The sequence below is a fragment of the Calidris pugnax genome, unplaced genomic scaffold (assembly GCF_001431845.1).
Source record: "Calidris pugnax isolate Ruff unplaced genomic scaffold, ASM143184v1 scaffold496, whole genome shotgun sequence".
Lineage (NCBI taxonomy): Eukaryota > Metazoa > Chordata > Aves > Charadriiformes > Scolopacidae > Calidris > Calidris pugnax.
The window spans coordinates 310,867-324,232 of NW_015091286.1; the positions used below are offsets into that span (position 1 = coordinate 310,867).

The window sequence follows — 13,366 nt, forward strand, 5'->3', positions numbered from 1 at the left end:
GACACATTTTATGGATTAGAGGCAATATCAGCAGGAGAGGATGAACTAACAGGGGAACCATATGACTTGTTGGGAAGAGAAGGCATGAGAATGTGAGATGTTTCAAGGATTCAAGTTGACTTCGGGTGCCAAACAGTCTTCTCCAAGTATTTCCTCCATCCATGAGAGAAGATCCCTGGACACTCATCTTGGGGCAGGAATCGAGGCCAGTGGGACTCTGTGCAGGCGTCCACAGAGGTACCCAAATTATAGAATTATAGAATGGTTAGAGTTGAAAGGGACCTTAAAGATCATCGAGTTCCAAACCCCCTAGATAGACATAACATCACCCAAAGCTCCTTCTACAGCCAGAGGGAAGAGAGTCATCTGAGGTGATTCAGAGGGTAGCTGGGTTGTCTTACCCCATGCAGGTGCCTCTCTCATTGCATTAACTGAATTGGCTTCCAGGGCAAAGATGCCCCTGATCTGGGTACGTCAGTTGGGTGCTTGAATTTGAGTGTGATAGATCTGAGTCTCAGTTCTTCTGTATCGTATGCTCTTTGGACTTCAGAAATCACTTTTGTTTGGATTAAATGAATGTCACGCTCATGTTGGTGGGCAATATCATCTCTCTTCTCCACTCTGGAACATCTGTGAGGTTTAGATCCCACCTGGAAGGAAATGTACACAATCCAGACCTGTAAAAGCCGCTTGTTTTAGCCTGACAAGCTACTGAAAGCTAGTGGTGTGCATATTTAGTGATATGTAAAAAATGCAAATAGGAAAAATGTGCTGCCACATGGAGAGATGGGAATCATCCCTCAAAACACCAAGCTCCAACTCCACGTCTCTGATATCACCCCATCCTACTTGTCTAAGTCGAGAAGGTTAGCCTGGGAAAGGACAAAGAGCCACCAGCCTCAACATCCAGCCTAGATGGATTAGGAATTAGTCTAATTCCTGATAGGATGGGACATGGATGAAGGTTACCTGAGCATACGACGCCCGCATCTTCCCCATGATTACAGTTGTGGACTCCCCAGGGCCTTGCCGCACACTCAGAGAGGGCTGCTTCTCTACCGGAGCATTTCACATCATCCAACCAGATACGACCAAAACCTTGCCCAAAATAAGCTGAACCTGGGGCAGACACGGCTGTCCCACAGCCCAGCTGCTGGCACACCACTGCAGCATCGCTCAGATCCCAGCTGTCGTGGCAGATGGTCCCCCACTGCTGGCTATGAAACACCTCAACTCTCCCAGCACAACGCGTGGGGCCATTCACCAGCCGGAGCGGAGGCACTTCCGGGGTACCTGCACAAAAAGCAACCAAAAAGGCTGAACGCACACAAATACACTGAGTTTGAACCCTGCTGACACATTGTAGGGGATGAGCACCACTCAGGATGTCCCATGGATGAAGAACAGATGGCTAAAGAGGATGTTTTGCGTGTCCAGTCAGGGTTGCCCCAAAGTCTGTGCGGCTCTGCACTGCCCACAGACTGGCAGAAATGCCCCAGTAAGGACTGGGAGTGAGATTTCAGACTCCCAGCCAGTCAGACGTGCTCATTCACCCCTTCCAAGCAGGCACGTTTCAGATGGTATGTTTGAATCGCTGCTGACTCTGGTGACATGGGACCCTGTGCTTGCTCTTGTTTAAATAGCAGTCTGCTGGGCTGAGCTCTGAAATAAATATCTACTGTTACCTACAGACAAAATCTGTACAAAGGGAGCAATTTGGGAGCCTCCCATTAGGTGTCGTTTCCCATCTGAGACGTGTTGGGACACCCTTGCCATCCTCCAGCTGTCATGTCGGAAGGGTGTGGGTCTCATAGCTCCAGGGTCACATCAGCCAGCCTCACGCGGGCGTCTGCATGATGCTAGGTGGCTTATATACCGTTAGGTACCTACGTCCAGGAACATGGAGCGTGCTCAAATAAACCGGGTCACATACATGAACTTTGTAATGTCCACCAGTGAGCAGACTGGCCAATGCCCATGTTCCAAAAACTTTCATTTGGCCTTTTATTTTACTGCAGTTACTGCAATACTCACCGTATGTGCTCTGGATAATTTGCTAGGAGAAAGCAGATTACGGTAATATATATATATTAATAGACACTTAATCACTTAATCTTCCTTGAAAACTCTCATGGCTAGTAAAACAGGCTGAACTGCACAATAAATTGTCTGAAAAAGCATCAGCCGACCCTTTCCTCCAATGAAGCAGTGTGCCAAATAAAATCAGTCAAAAGGGGAGGTTAAAATTAGGTTGATAACAAAGGGTCTGTCCTGTCACAGCTGAGAACCTACCACTGGGTGGCAGCAGTTCAACCAGCGCAGCTGCAGGTGAGTACTTTGCTGTGTTTAAGGCAGGGGAGATGCCTCCTCCAGAAGGAGCATTGAGTTCTCCTGAAGTTTCCCCAAGTTTTTCATGGAAGGAAGGAGGGACTCCAGAAAAGCTCTGCTAGCTTCTTACTCTGACTTCTCTACAGAAATGTAGAGAAGAAGGGTGAAAAGTTGTGATTTGTGTTTCCTCCACGTTTCCCTTCCGAACACCATTGAGACTGAGACACAGAGAGGAGTTACCTGAGCACACCACACCAGCGTCTTCTCCGTGCTTGCAGTTATGGGACCCCCAAGACTGGGCCCTACACTCAGAGAGAGCAGCCTCGTTCCCTGAGCAATTCACATCGTCCAGCCAGATGGGGTCAGGCCCGTGCCCAAAATGAGCTGAACCAGGGGCTGACAGTGCTGTCCCGCAGCCCAGCTGCCTGCACACCACGCTGGCTTCAGCTGCACCCCAGCCATCGTCACAAACGGTTCCCCACTGCTGGTCATGGAACACCTCGACTCTCCCAGCACAACGATTTGGACCATTCACGAGCCGCAGGGGAGCTGGTTCCACAACACCTGGATCAAAACACAGTTGAAAAGTGTTTGAGGAGCTTTGCCCGCCTCTGAGCTCTGTGGACAGGTCAAAAAAACCCTTCTTGCAGGGTTCTTGTGCCAAAACAAGTTATGGATGTGGATGCTGATCACCTGAACATGTGAGCTTTGCTACCTAGATGAGCAAATTTGTACCTGCAGCAGGTTACTACAGGAAAGAGCTTCCCGAAGCTGAACTCTTGGCTCAGGGCCCAGGGGTAAGCTGAGATGTGGCCAGAAAGTGGGAGTTCTGCCCAGCCAGGTCAAGGCGGGCCAGGGCAGCCTGTCCCGCTTGTTTTTCCTCCCTGGATCACCTTCCCAGGAATATTCCCCAGCCAGTGTGGCACAGTGTGCCGTTTTGATTTAGAGTGCAAAGTGCCCTTTTATCTCATCACTCAACACAGCCCTCCCACACATCACCTTCGTCCCACACCCCACAGCACCTTCGTCTGCCATCTCCTCACTTGGCCCATACTGCAGATGGGATTTTAGCTACTTAAATACACATGCTCTTTTGGGGAGCCATTTTATTTTGCCTTGTTTCCAGCTGCTGCTCCAGAAGAGCACAAAATCCCTTTTTGTACTTGCCAGCGCTGTGGAAATGTCTTGGAACCCCTATAAAAATCTAAAATAGCACTGGATTCATGCTTTCTATATCTCATCTAAAAGCAACACCCTAGTAAAATGTGTCCCTCGGGGCCAGAGAGGACTCTCCCTGAAACATTGCATTGCATAATGGTACCTGAGCAGATCACACCAGCATCTTCTCCGTGGTTACAGTTGTGGTCTCCCCAAGACCGTGCCCGGCATTCAGAGAGGGCAGTTTCAGCCCCTGCACAGTTCACATCATCCAGCCAAATCTGTCCGGTTCCTTGTCCAAACGGAGCAGAGCCAGGGGCTGAGACCGCTGTCCCACAGCCCAGCTGCCTGCACACCACTTGAGCATCCGTTAAATCCCAGCTGTCGTCGCAGATGGTTCCCCACTGCTGCTCATGAAACACCTCAACTCTCCCAGAGCAGAAATTCGAACCGTTCACTAGGCGGATTGGGACTGGTTCTGGAACACCTGGACCAAAGAAGCAAGACCAAGTAAATTTTATTCTGGCAAACAGGTTCCTGTTAGCCACACCAGCAAACACAGAGTGCACCCCCTGGCTTAGCACGATCTGAGGGAACAAGCAGCACGGAGAAAGAAAGTTTTATGCAGTTGTTTTCCCTCCTCTTGCCCCCAAACTCAAGGAATGTTGTTGTCCAAAATCTGAGACCTCTTTCCCTCTCTTTTTTGACTGGAAAGATACCTGTGGCAAGTGCAGATGACTTTACTGACCAAGGGAAACGCCTTCAGCAAGAAAGGCTTCTTTAGGAGAACAGTGAGAAAGCTGAGATACAATTATTCTCCACTAGACTTGGAGCCCTTAAGCATAAACTTCCATGAGATGATGGGCTTTCCTAAGCGTTGGTACCTGATGCCACCTGAGATGCCCAGGGAATCCTGGACAACCCAATGGAGTTAGCAGACTTAATGCAGGGATCAAAGGAGATTGGCTCCCTTCTGGATATGCAATTAAAGACTGGGTGGGATGTAGTGGGACATCTCAGATGACACTAGACACCTATGTTTAGGCAGCTGAACCTCACTTTTACAACTCTGCTGTGGACCCTCAGTACCCTTTGTAGTCAATGGAAGGAAATGAGCACTGCTGAGCTGCAACTTCTTTAATCTGCTTTGGGCAACTGCATCGGGATGGGTCAGATCCTGCCACTGACTGCACTGACTCACTCCTTGCTGGCTGCAAAGGGGAAGCAGGGTGTTTAATCCAAAGACAGGCATCTGCATTTAGTCAGTGAATCCCCAGAGTGTTTTCAAGATGTGGGCAAGTAACCAGAGGAAAGCACTTTACCTCCTGCAAGGGCTGGCAAAAATTTACCGCTTCAGGGAGGTAAAACGATCATATAGAGGATGAAGAAGAATGAATCAAGCAACAAGTCTTCCCAAAGGGATTTGTGAGATACAAAAGATTGAGAGTGACAATCTAGATTGTCAGGCTGTTCCGAGAAAGACATGGACATGCATAAATGGGAGTGATGACTACAAGTTATGCAAACCAAGCTTTCAGAACTACTCTTCACTGGCAAAGCCTTGGCTGGCATAACAATAAAAGAAATACGCCCAACGTTAAGGAGAGACCAGAGAAGAATAACAGAACGAGAAGAAGCTTTAAAATGTGTCTCAAGAGGGAAACGGGAAGAGGCTGAGGTAATGGAAAAGGGCTGTAATGTTCTTAACAAAAGGTAGATGCAAAGAATAAGTGGTAGCAATGCGCACTGCAAAGAGACAAGAGGCTGTAGAATGAATTTCAGGTAATGATAGTGAGCTCAGGGCTTCATTCTAGTGGCAACAAAGTGCAATACTGCAACACTGCGAGGAAATTTGTCTCAACTGTGGAGGTTTCAGAGAAGACACTGGAAAAACATTGGTGAAAAATGGTCTTATCAGGTGGTTCTAACAAGTGAGGGAGGAGAGATTAAGTGGAGTTCTGAAAGAGGTTTTCATAATCTTGTCTGGAAGTGGCAAGAGAGAGAAAAATGAGAGGTGTATCTTGATTTTTCAAGTGTGATAAATTCATTTGGGTTGTCACTCACAGCAGTAAAAGAGTCCAAATGGCCCTATACCCTCTGTAGCAGGGGGAATCACACCAGTCCGTCAATGCCACTGGCTTTACTGGTAACTCACATGGGAAGGAGTCCCAAATTTAAATTCTCTGCAGAGCCAGGAGCAAGCTGGACTGTGGCATCACTGTGCCATGATTACCTTTTGAATGGGAAGGATAGAGGAACACAGATGATCTACCCACAACCCCATTTCAAGCATTTTCTCTGTACAGTTTTAGCATGATAAGATGGGAAAGGGGTACCCTATGGCGTTTCAAATATCCTTCCACATACCCTAAAGCTGGTGACACAGAAGAGACTTACCCAAGCACACAACACCAGCATCTTCCCCATGGCTACAGTTATGGACTCCCCATAGAGTGGTTTTACATTGGGACAGGGCAGTTTCAGTCCCTGTGCAGTTCATGTCATCCAACCAGATAGGGCCAGATCCTTCTCCGAAATAAGCAGAGATTGGAATGGACAGTGCTCTCCCACAGCCCAGCTGTCGGCAAACAACTTCGGCATCACTTATATCCCAGCTGTCATCACATACCGTTCCCCACTGCTGGCCATAAAAAACTTCAACTCTCCCACTGCAACGATGTGGTCCATTCACTAACTGCAGTGGAGCTACTCTTGGTATATCTGAAGGAAAAAAAAACCACAAAGGCAGAGATATACATGAAGTTGCCATCTGTTTGATTAAAAATAAGATAAAATGTATGTGAGCCTAATGACATCCAGGATGCATTTTTCGAGTTGCGTAACGTTGGGATATTTTCCCCAGTTCTTGCACTCAGAGATAAGTGGACAACAGACAGCGTACTGTGTTCTGCAGAATATGTCAGAGATCCAAGCCAAGGACAGCACACAGCTTCTGTTTACAGAAACAGCTACACACAAATTTAAAAAAAAAAAAAAAGAGGAATTTTTGACAGATCTCCACTATGATGAAAGAGAGATCACAATCCAGATTCAGGACACTTCAAGACAGATCCTGCTGCTGAGGTGGTGCAGGAATACCCCACATGGATAGAAAAATCTTCCCCATCATATAGACAGACACAGAGAGGAGTTACCTGAGCACACCACACCAGCATCTTCTCCGTGCTTGCAGTTATGGGACCCCCAAGACTGGGCCCTACACTCAGAGAGAGCAGCCTCGTTCCCTGAGCAATTCACATCGTCCAGCCAGATGGGGTCAGGCCCGTGCCCAAAATGAGCTGAACCAGGGGCTGACAGTGCTGTCCCGCAGCCCAGCTGCCTGCACACCACGCTGGCTTCAGCTGCACCCCAGCCATCGTCACAAACGGTTCCCCACTGCTGGTCATGGAACACCTCGACTCTCCCAGCACAACGATTTGGACCATTCACGAGCCGCACGGGAGCTGGTTCCACAACACCTGGATCAAAACACAGTTGAAAAGTGTTTGAGGAGCTTTGTCTGCCTCTGAGCTTTGCAGAGAAGACAAAAAAACCCTCCTTGGAGAGGTCTGGAAGCCAATGGGCTTGCGTCCATAACGTGTCAAGTGGCAGTAGATGCCTATGGTCTCACAGCTTGATCCTGCATTCTTGGCTGGAGCTTTTGCAGTAAGTCACCTGCAGAGTGGTTATAGATGAGCACCCAGGTTACTCCCCGAACAGCAGAGCACTGAAACGGGGAGGAGGGAACGGTGCAGTTGAGAGTGCTGAGTCCCCACTCTACAAGCATGGCCATCAAGACTGGCCAACAAAGTCGCCAACACCCTAATCCCCACAAGAGGTCCAGGGCCACTTGCACCCTTCTGACAAATACAGGCAGTCCCCAGTACCCCACATTTCATGTCATGCATTAGTAATACCTGAGCACTCCACGCCAGCGTCTTCTTCATGGTTACAGTTGTGGTCTCCCCAAGGCCTGGCCCGGCACTCCGTGAGGATGGTTTCAGTCCCTGCACAGTTCACATCATCCAGCCAAATTTGTCCGGTTCCTTGTCCAAACGGAGCAGAGCCAGGGGCTGAGACCGCTGTCCCACAGCCCAGCTGCCTGCACACCACTTGAGCATCCGTTAAATCCCAGCTGTCGTCGCAGACGGTTCCCCACTGCTGCTCATGAAACACCTCAACTCTCCCAGAGCAGTTGCTGAAACCGTTCACCAGCCGGACTGGAAGCAGCTCAGCAAATCCTGTTTTGAAAAATAACGAAGACCTCAATTTCTGTTGTATTTTGTTCTACGCTGACAGGGTAGAGCACTGCGCTGCTCACTCCTGGATTGCATCAATCTGGCATAGACTTTGCTCCTTTTTTCCTACCAGCTCAGCAGATCCTTGCAGTAATTTCAGTTTCTTAGAGCGGTGGTCTCCAGCTGACTCCTCCTGTTGACTAGTCCCTACTGAAATCAGCCAGCTTTGCTTGAGCCTTTATCTCATCAGAACACAACAGCTATGCCTGCAGCCTGTTATTGTGGTGGAGGAGTCACACTGCACTGGCCAGCTGAGCTGGGAAGGGACCGGGACCTGTGGACTAACACTGGTCCAGGAGCACCAGGTTGCCTTATGGCAATTCCTGTGTCAAGGAGTCTTAGTATCTGGGATCATAATTTTTGGTAAAGCAGAAAGTGTTGACTGATGACTGCTAACAGCAGATGTTGAAGTTTTTTAGCTCTGGTGTTGGTGAACACCAGGTATCTGGTGCTGGGGACTGTGAGACAGGCCAGACAAATCTGACTGAAGGTTCTTATTTCCCTCACGCATGTGAAGTCAACCCACTTTTGAAGCATCCTGTATCACTTTCTTTGGAAGACCTGTCTGTGCTGAAGGAGAGGTCCTGCAGGATCTGTTTGAAAGGGTCACCCACAAACAGCTTCCCCCCCTGACATGCCATGAATGATGGGTACCTGTACAAACCACACCAGCATCTTCTCCGTGCCCGCAGTTATGGCTTCCCCAAGGAGTTGCTCTGCACTGGGAGAGAGCAGCTTCTGTCCCTGTGCACCTGATATTGTCCAGCCAAATGGGGCCAGATCCCTGCCCAAAGTAAGCCCCATGGGGAGCCAGCAAGGCCTCCCCACAGCCCAGCTGCCTGCACACCACTTCTGCCTCGACCAAGTCCCATTTGTCGTCACACACAGTTCCCCAGTGCTGGCCATAAGACACCTCAACTCTCCCAGAGCAGGGGGTCAATCCATCCACTAGTCGAAGCGGGGCAGGTTCTGCAAAGCCTAGAGGGAAAAAAAAAATGAAAAAAAAAAAAAAATAATCAGGAAAGTATCTGGTAACAGAGTCTGGTGTATCCGTCCTCCACCTGGAAAGGAACGTAGCATCTCTCACAGTTTTGCATGGGAAAACATTGCATAAAGAGGCAACGCAGGCACTTCCTCCATGACCACAGCGTGAAGTGCTCAGCAACGTATTTTACAAACTAACATTTGCTTGGGATGACAGAGAACAAGCCCCAGTCTTAATATGGATGTCTTGCACTTTTAAGATGCTCTGTCCTCTGTCTGCCTTTGCAAGGGGTTTCCAGCCCGCTCTGTCTTGCTGCCAGGCCTTTATAGATGTACCACGTCCCTCAACATGCACCAGAAGGTCTAGATACCTAGAGGTGCCAGAATCACTGTCATACTATCTAGTTCTATCCACCTCTCAACCTCGTGTTAATGCTGGTTTTGCACACAAGTCAATGAACAAAGTGTGGATTTCTCGATATACTAAGACCCTAAAAACTTGGCAAAACTCTGTACACGATTACAGAGGAGAGGCACTAATTAACACCTTCCTGTCACAGGAAAGGCAGGTGGAAACCAACTCTTCTCCTTCCGGTGTTGTCCAAGTAATCAGCATATTCATAATAACTAGCTCAGCATCAAATGCCTCGTTTAGACTTGAGGCTCCAGTTACATGGGAGGACGTGATACTGATGCACTGGGAGGGACAATGCTGACAATGGGAAGAACCTCACTCAATGCAAGAGCTTTCGGGGAACTTCAGAAGGAACTATGTCTACTGTCATGACGATGAGGTCGCGGGGCTGCCAAAGCCACTGCTCCCTGCAGTGAGAAAGGATGCTCTACCAAAACCATGAGCATGAGGAGCCCTACAAATAATTTCTGTAGCACCACTGTCTTTTACCGGTGGCTCTTATGGTGGTGGATTTTAATTTAGGAGAAGAGGCAAGACAACTCTATGGCTTAACAGTGTGAATCACCTTTTATCTTACAGTTCTCTTGGATGCTGGGGTCCGTGCTGCTCCAAATGGAGCCTCCTACAGCACCTCCAGCATCTCTCCACACCCCACAAAACCCAGTCATGTCACGCAGAGTGAGATTTACCTGAGCATACAACACCAGCATCTTCTCCGTGCACACAGTTATGGCTTCCCCAAGGTTTTGCACTGCATTCAGAAAGGGCAGCCTCAGTTCCTTTGCAGGTCACATCGTCAAGCCAAATGGGGTCAGGCCCTCTCCCAAAGTAAGCTGAGGAAGGAGCAGACAAAGCAGTCCCGCAGCCCAGCTGACGGCATACAACTTCAGCGTCGACTATATCCCAGTGGTCATCACAGACAGTTCCCCATTGATGGCCATAAAACACCTCCACTCTCCCAGCACAGCGACTTGAACCATTTACTAATTGCAGCTTAATTGGTTTTTTAATTTCTGGATTAAAAAAAGGAGAAAAAAAAAAAAAAAAAGAGCAACAACAAAACCGGGATCAGGTATTGCACATGGAAAGACTGCCTAGAGATCAAAGGAAAGGAAATATCTCTGCTGGCACCACCCAGGACTTGACAAGGTGAAGGCTGATGAGGCTCTTCCTCTGTGGTTTCAGAGCTCAGAATTAGAGACATAAATAGCATAGATTGGGAATCCCTTACGAAAAAGGACTCTGCAATTCCACTGTGATGTTACTCCAAGGGTGGGGACTCACCACACATCAAGACTTATAGACCTGTTGGTGTCTTCATGTGAGATGGATATTGAAATTCTAGTTGGCCAATGGCATCAGTGGAGCTGCTCAGCTGCCCAAATATTGGCATTGGATTTAGTTGCCCAAATCAGCATTCAGCAGCATTTGCAATGCCGTAGGTATTCCCTCTTAGGGTCTCCCTTGGGGCTGGTATCTCACCTGCCAGGTATATCACCCCAGGGCATAGAATCAGAGGATACTAGAATGGTTTGGGTTGGAAGGGACTTAAAGATCACTGAGTTCCAATCCCCTGGGTTGGCAGGGACACCTCCCACCACACCAGGTTGCTCCAAGCCCCATCCAGCCTGGCCTTGAACCCCTCCAGGGATGGGGCAGCCACAGCTTCTCTGGGCAACGTGTTCCAGTGTCTCACCACCCACACAGTGAACAATTTCTTCCTAATTGTTCAAATCTGATCTAAACCTCCCCTCTTTCGATTTAAAACCATTACTCCTCATCCTATCACTACATGCACTGATCAAGAGTCCCTCCCCAGCTTTCCTGGAGCCCCTTTTAGAACTGTTATAAGTTCTCTCCAGAGCCTTCACTTCTCCAGGCTGAACAATCTCAACTTCCTCAGCCTGTCCTCAGAGAAGAGGTGCTCCAGTCCTCTGATCATCTTCGTGGCCCTCTGCTGGGCTCATTCCAACAGGCCAATGTCATTCCTGTGCTGAGGACTCCAAAGCTGGACGCTGTACTCCAGGTGGGATCTCACCAGCGCAGAGTAGAGGGGCAGAATCACCTCCTGGACCTGCTGGCATCTCTGATTGCACTTGGCAACTCTGTGTTGGGAACTGACTCTACCCTAGATTTCCATTGCTTGCAACAGGAAACATCCAGTCCTAGTGGCAACTCCTGCATTTAGACACATATATATCTATGTCTTAATGTGGCCCCAAATCCCCTTCCAGATCAAACTATGGGAAAGTCAGTTTGGAAATTTGTTTTTTTTATTCAGTGCCGAGTGGAGCAGCATTTGGGAAATACTGACTCAAAAGTCTGTCAGCCTCCCAATTGCCTTTCCACCTCCTGGGGTCCATGGCCTGCTTGATTAAGTTTTACTCCCCACTTAACCATGATGTAGAGGGGTAGGATACACCTCCAAGCCTTCCTCACCCAGTTCCTGGAGCTCAGAATTCATTAGCATCATGCTGTGACACCCGAGTTAGGACTGGCTCCCACACATGTGACCCACCATTGAATTTGTCATACCAGTCTCAGTCTGGAGAATAAATGCATCCACCAGGAAAGAGCGATGTCACAAAATGCTCACAAATGCAAAATGTCAAAGATGATTCAAGGATTGGAGCATCTCCCTTATGAGGAGAGACTGAGAGAGCTGGGACTCTTTAGTCTGGAGAAGAGAAGGCTGAGGGGAGACCTTATCAACGCCTACAAGTATCTCAAGGGAAGGTTGAAGGAGGAGGGAGCCAGACTCTTTTCAGTGGTTCCCAGTGAGAGGACGAGGGGCAACGGGCACAAGTTGGAACAGAAGAGGTTCCACTCAAATATGAGGAGAAACTTCTTCACGGTGAGGGTGACAGAGCCCTGGAACAGGCTGCCCAGGGAGGGTGTGGAGTCCCCTTCCTTGGAGATTTTCAAGACCCGCCTGGATGCTCCTGAGTGACATGCTCTAGCTCTAGGCAATCCTGCTTCAGCAGGGGAGTTGGACTAGATGATCTCTATGGTCCCTTCCAACTCTAGAAATTCAGTGAAATGCAGTGAAAATACAAATGGAAAGAAGCCATGTAAATGTCCAAGTTCCCTGGTGTATTTCACCCATGAAATATGTGCACGGAAAGCATGTGCATCCAGGGGGTATCCTCCCTTCTCCCTGCCCATTCACTTCATGGTGGTGGCATAAGAAGCAAGAATAGTGTGGAACAGGGGAAAAAAACCCAAATCCTATGATCTTTGTTCTGCCCCACTAATAAAGCAAGCACAAACAACACCCCACACATGGTTTAACTGGTAGAACTGAGCTGGGTAACATTGTCACTGGCACAGAACCATAGAATTGTCTAGGTTGGAAGGGACCTTTAAGATCATTGAGTCCAAACATCAACCCCACACTGACAAAAACCGTCACTAAACCATGTCCCTCAGCACCACATCTGCCCATCTCCAGGGATGGTAACTCCACCACTTCCCTGGACAGCCTGTTCCAGTGTTTGATAAACCTTCAGGTGAAGAAATTTTTCCTAATATCCAATTTAAACCTCCCCTAGTACAATTTGAGACCATTTCCTCTTGTCCTCTCACTGGTTACTGGGGAGAAGAGACTGACCCCAGTGCTTGAAGCAGCCATCCCCATTCTGAGCCCTAAGAGTAGCACTGATGGAGAAATAAAATTTTGCAAACAGGCTTAAAAACCTCCCTCTACATGGCACAGACTCCTGGGGTGACACGGGGAGGGGTGTAAAAGTGAGTTACCTGAGCACACAACGCCTGCGTCTTCTTCATGATTGCAGTTATGTTCTCCCCAGGGTCTGGTCCTGCAGGCAGAAAGGTCAGCTTCTGTACCGGTGCAGTTCATGTCATCCAGCCAGATATGACCAGTTCCTTGACCAAAGTGAGCCGAGCCAGGGGCTGACAGTGCTTCCCCACAGTCCAGCTGCCTGCATACGACCATGGCATCGGACAGATCCCAGCCATCATCACACACGGTTCCCCACTGCTGTTTCCAAAGCACCTCGAGCCGCCCTGCACAGCGGCTGGGGCCGCTCACAAGTCTGATGGGAGCTGAGTTGGCAATACCTGAATCCCAAAACAAGCCAAGGTGGAAAATGGGCATGAGCCAGGTTCTGGCTGATAGTGGAGAATGTTAACATCTTGCTCTTGCAGAAATTGCATCTTGTTC

At 48.8% G+C, this 13,366-nt stretch overlaps 1 protein-coding gene across 1 annotated transcript; it reads right to left on the reverse strand.

The window, feature by feature from the left end:
• Window positions 1-390: 390 nt before the first annotated feature.
• LOC106899058 (deleted in malignant brain tumors 1 protein-like) lies at window positions 391-13,133 on the reverse strand. The gene is made up of 10 exons (XM_014960717.1): window positions 12,940-13,133; window positions 9,873-10,196; window positions 8,439-8,762; window positions 7,404-7,727; window positions 6,642-6,965; window positions 5,884-6,207; window positions 3,650-3,973; window positions 2,569-2,892; window positions 970-1,293; window positions 391-650 (listed from the first exon to the last, which is right to left on the reverse strand). Exons 1-10 carry the CDS (start codon window positions 13,040-13,042, stop codon window positions 640-642), a joined length of 2,706 nt encoding a protein of 901 aa, XP_014816203.1. The 5' UTR covers window positions 13,043-13,133; the 3' UTR covers window positions 391-639.
• Between the last annotated feature and the right edge of the window lie 233 nt (window positions 13,134-13,366).

Coding starts and splice junctions, on each gene's coding strand:
- LOC106899058 (XM_014960717.1), bottom strand. CDS start 13,042: ATGAACTGCACCGGTACAGAAGCTGACCTTTCTGCCTGCAGGACCAGA. Junction 10,197..12,939: donor CGCAGGCGTTGTGTGCTCAG/GTAACTCACTTT, acceptor TTTTTAATCCAG/AAATTAAAAAACCAATTAAG. Junction 6,208..6,641: donor TGCTGGTGTGGTGTGCTCAG/GTAACTCCTCTC, acceptor TTTTTCCTTCAG/ATATACCAAGAGTAGCTCCA.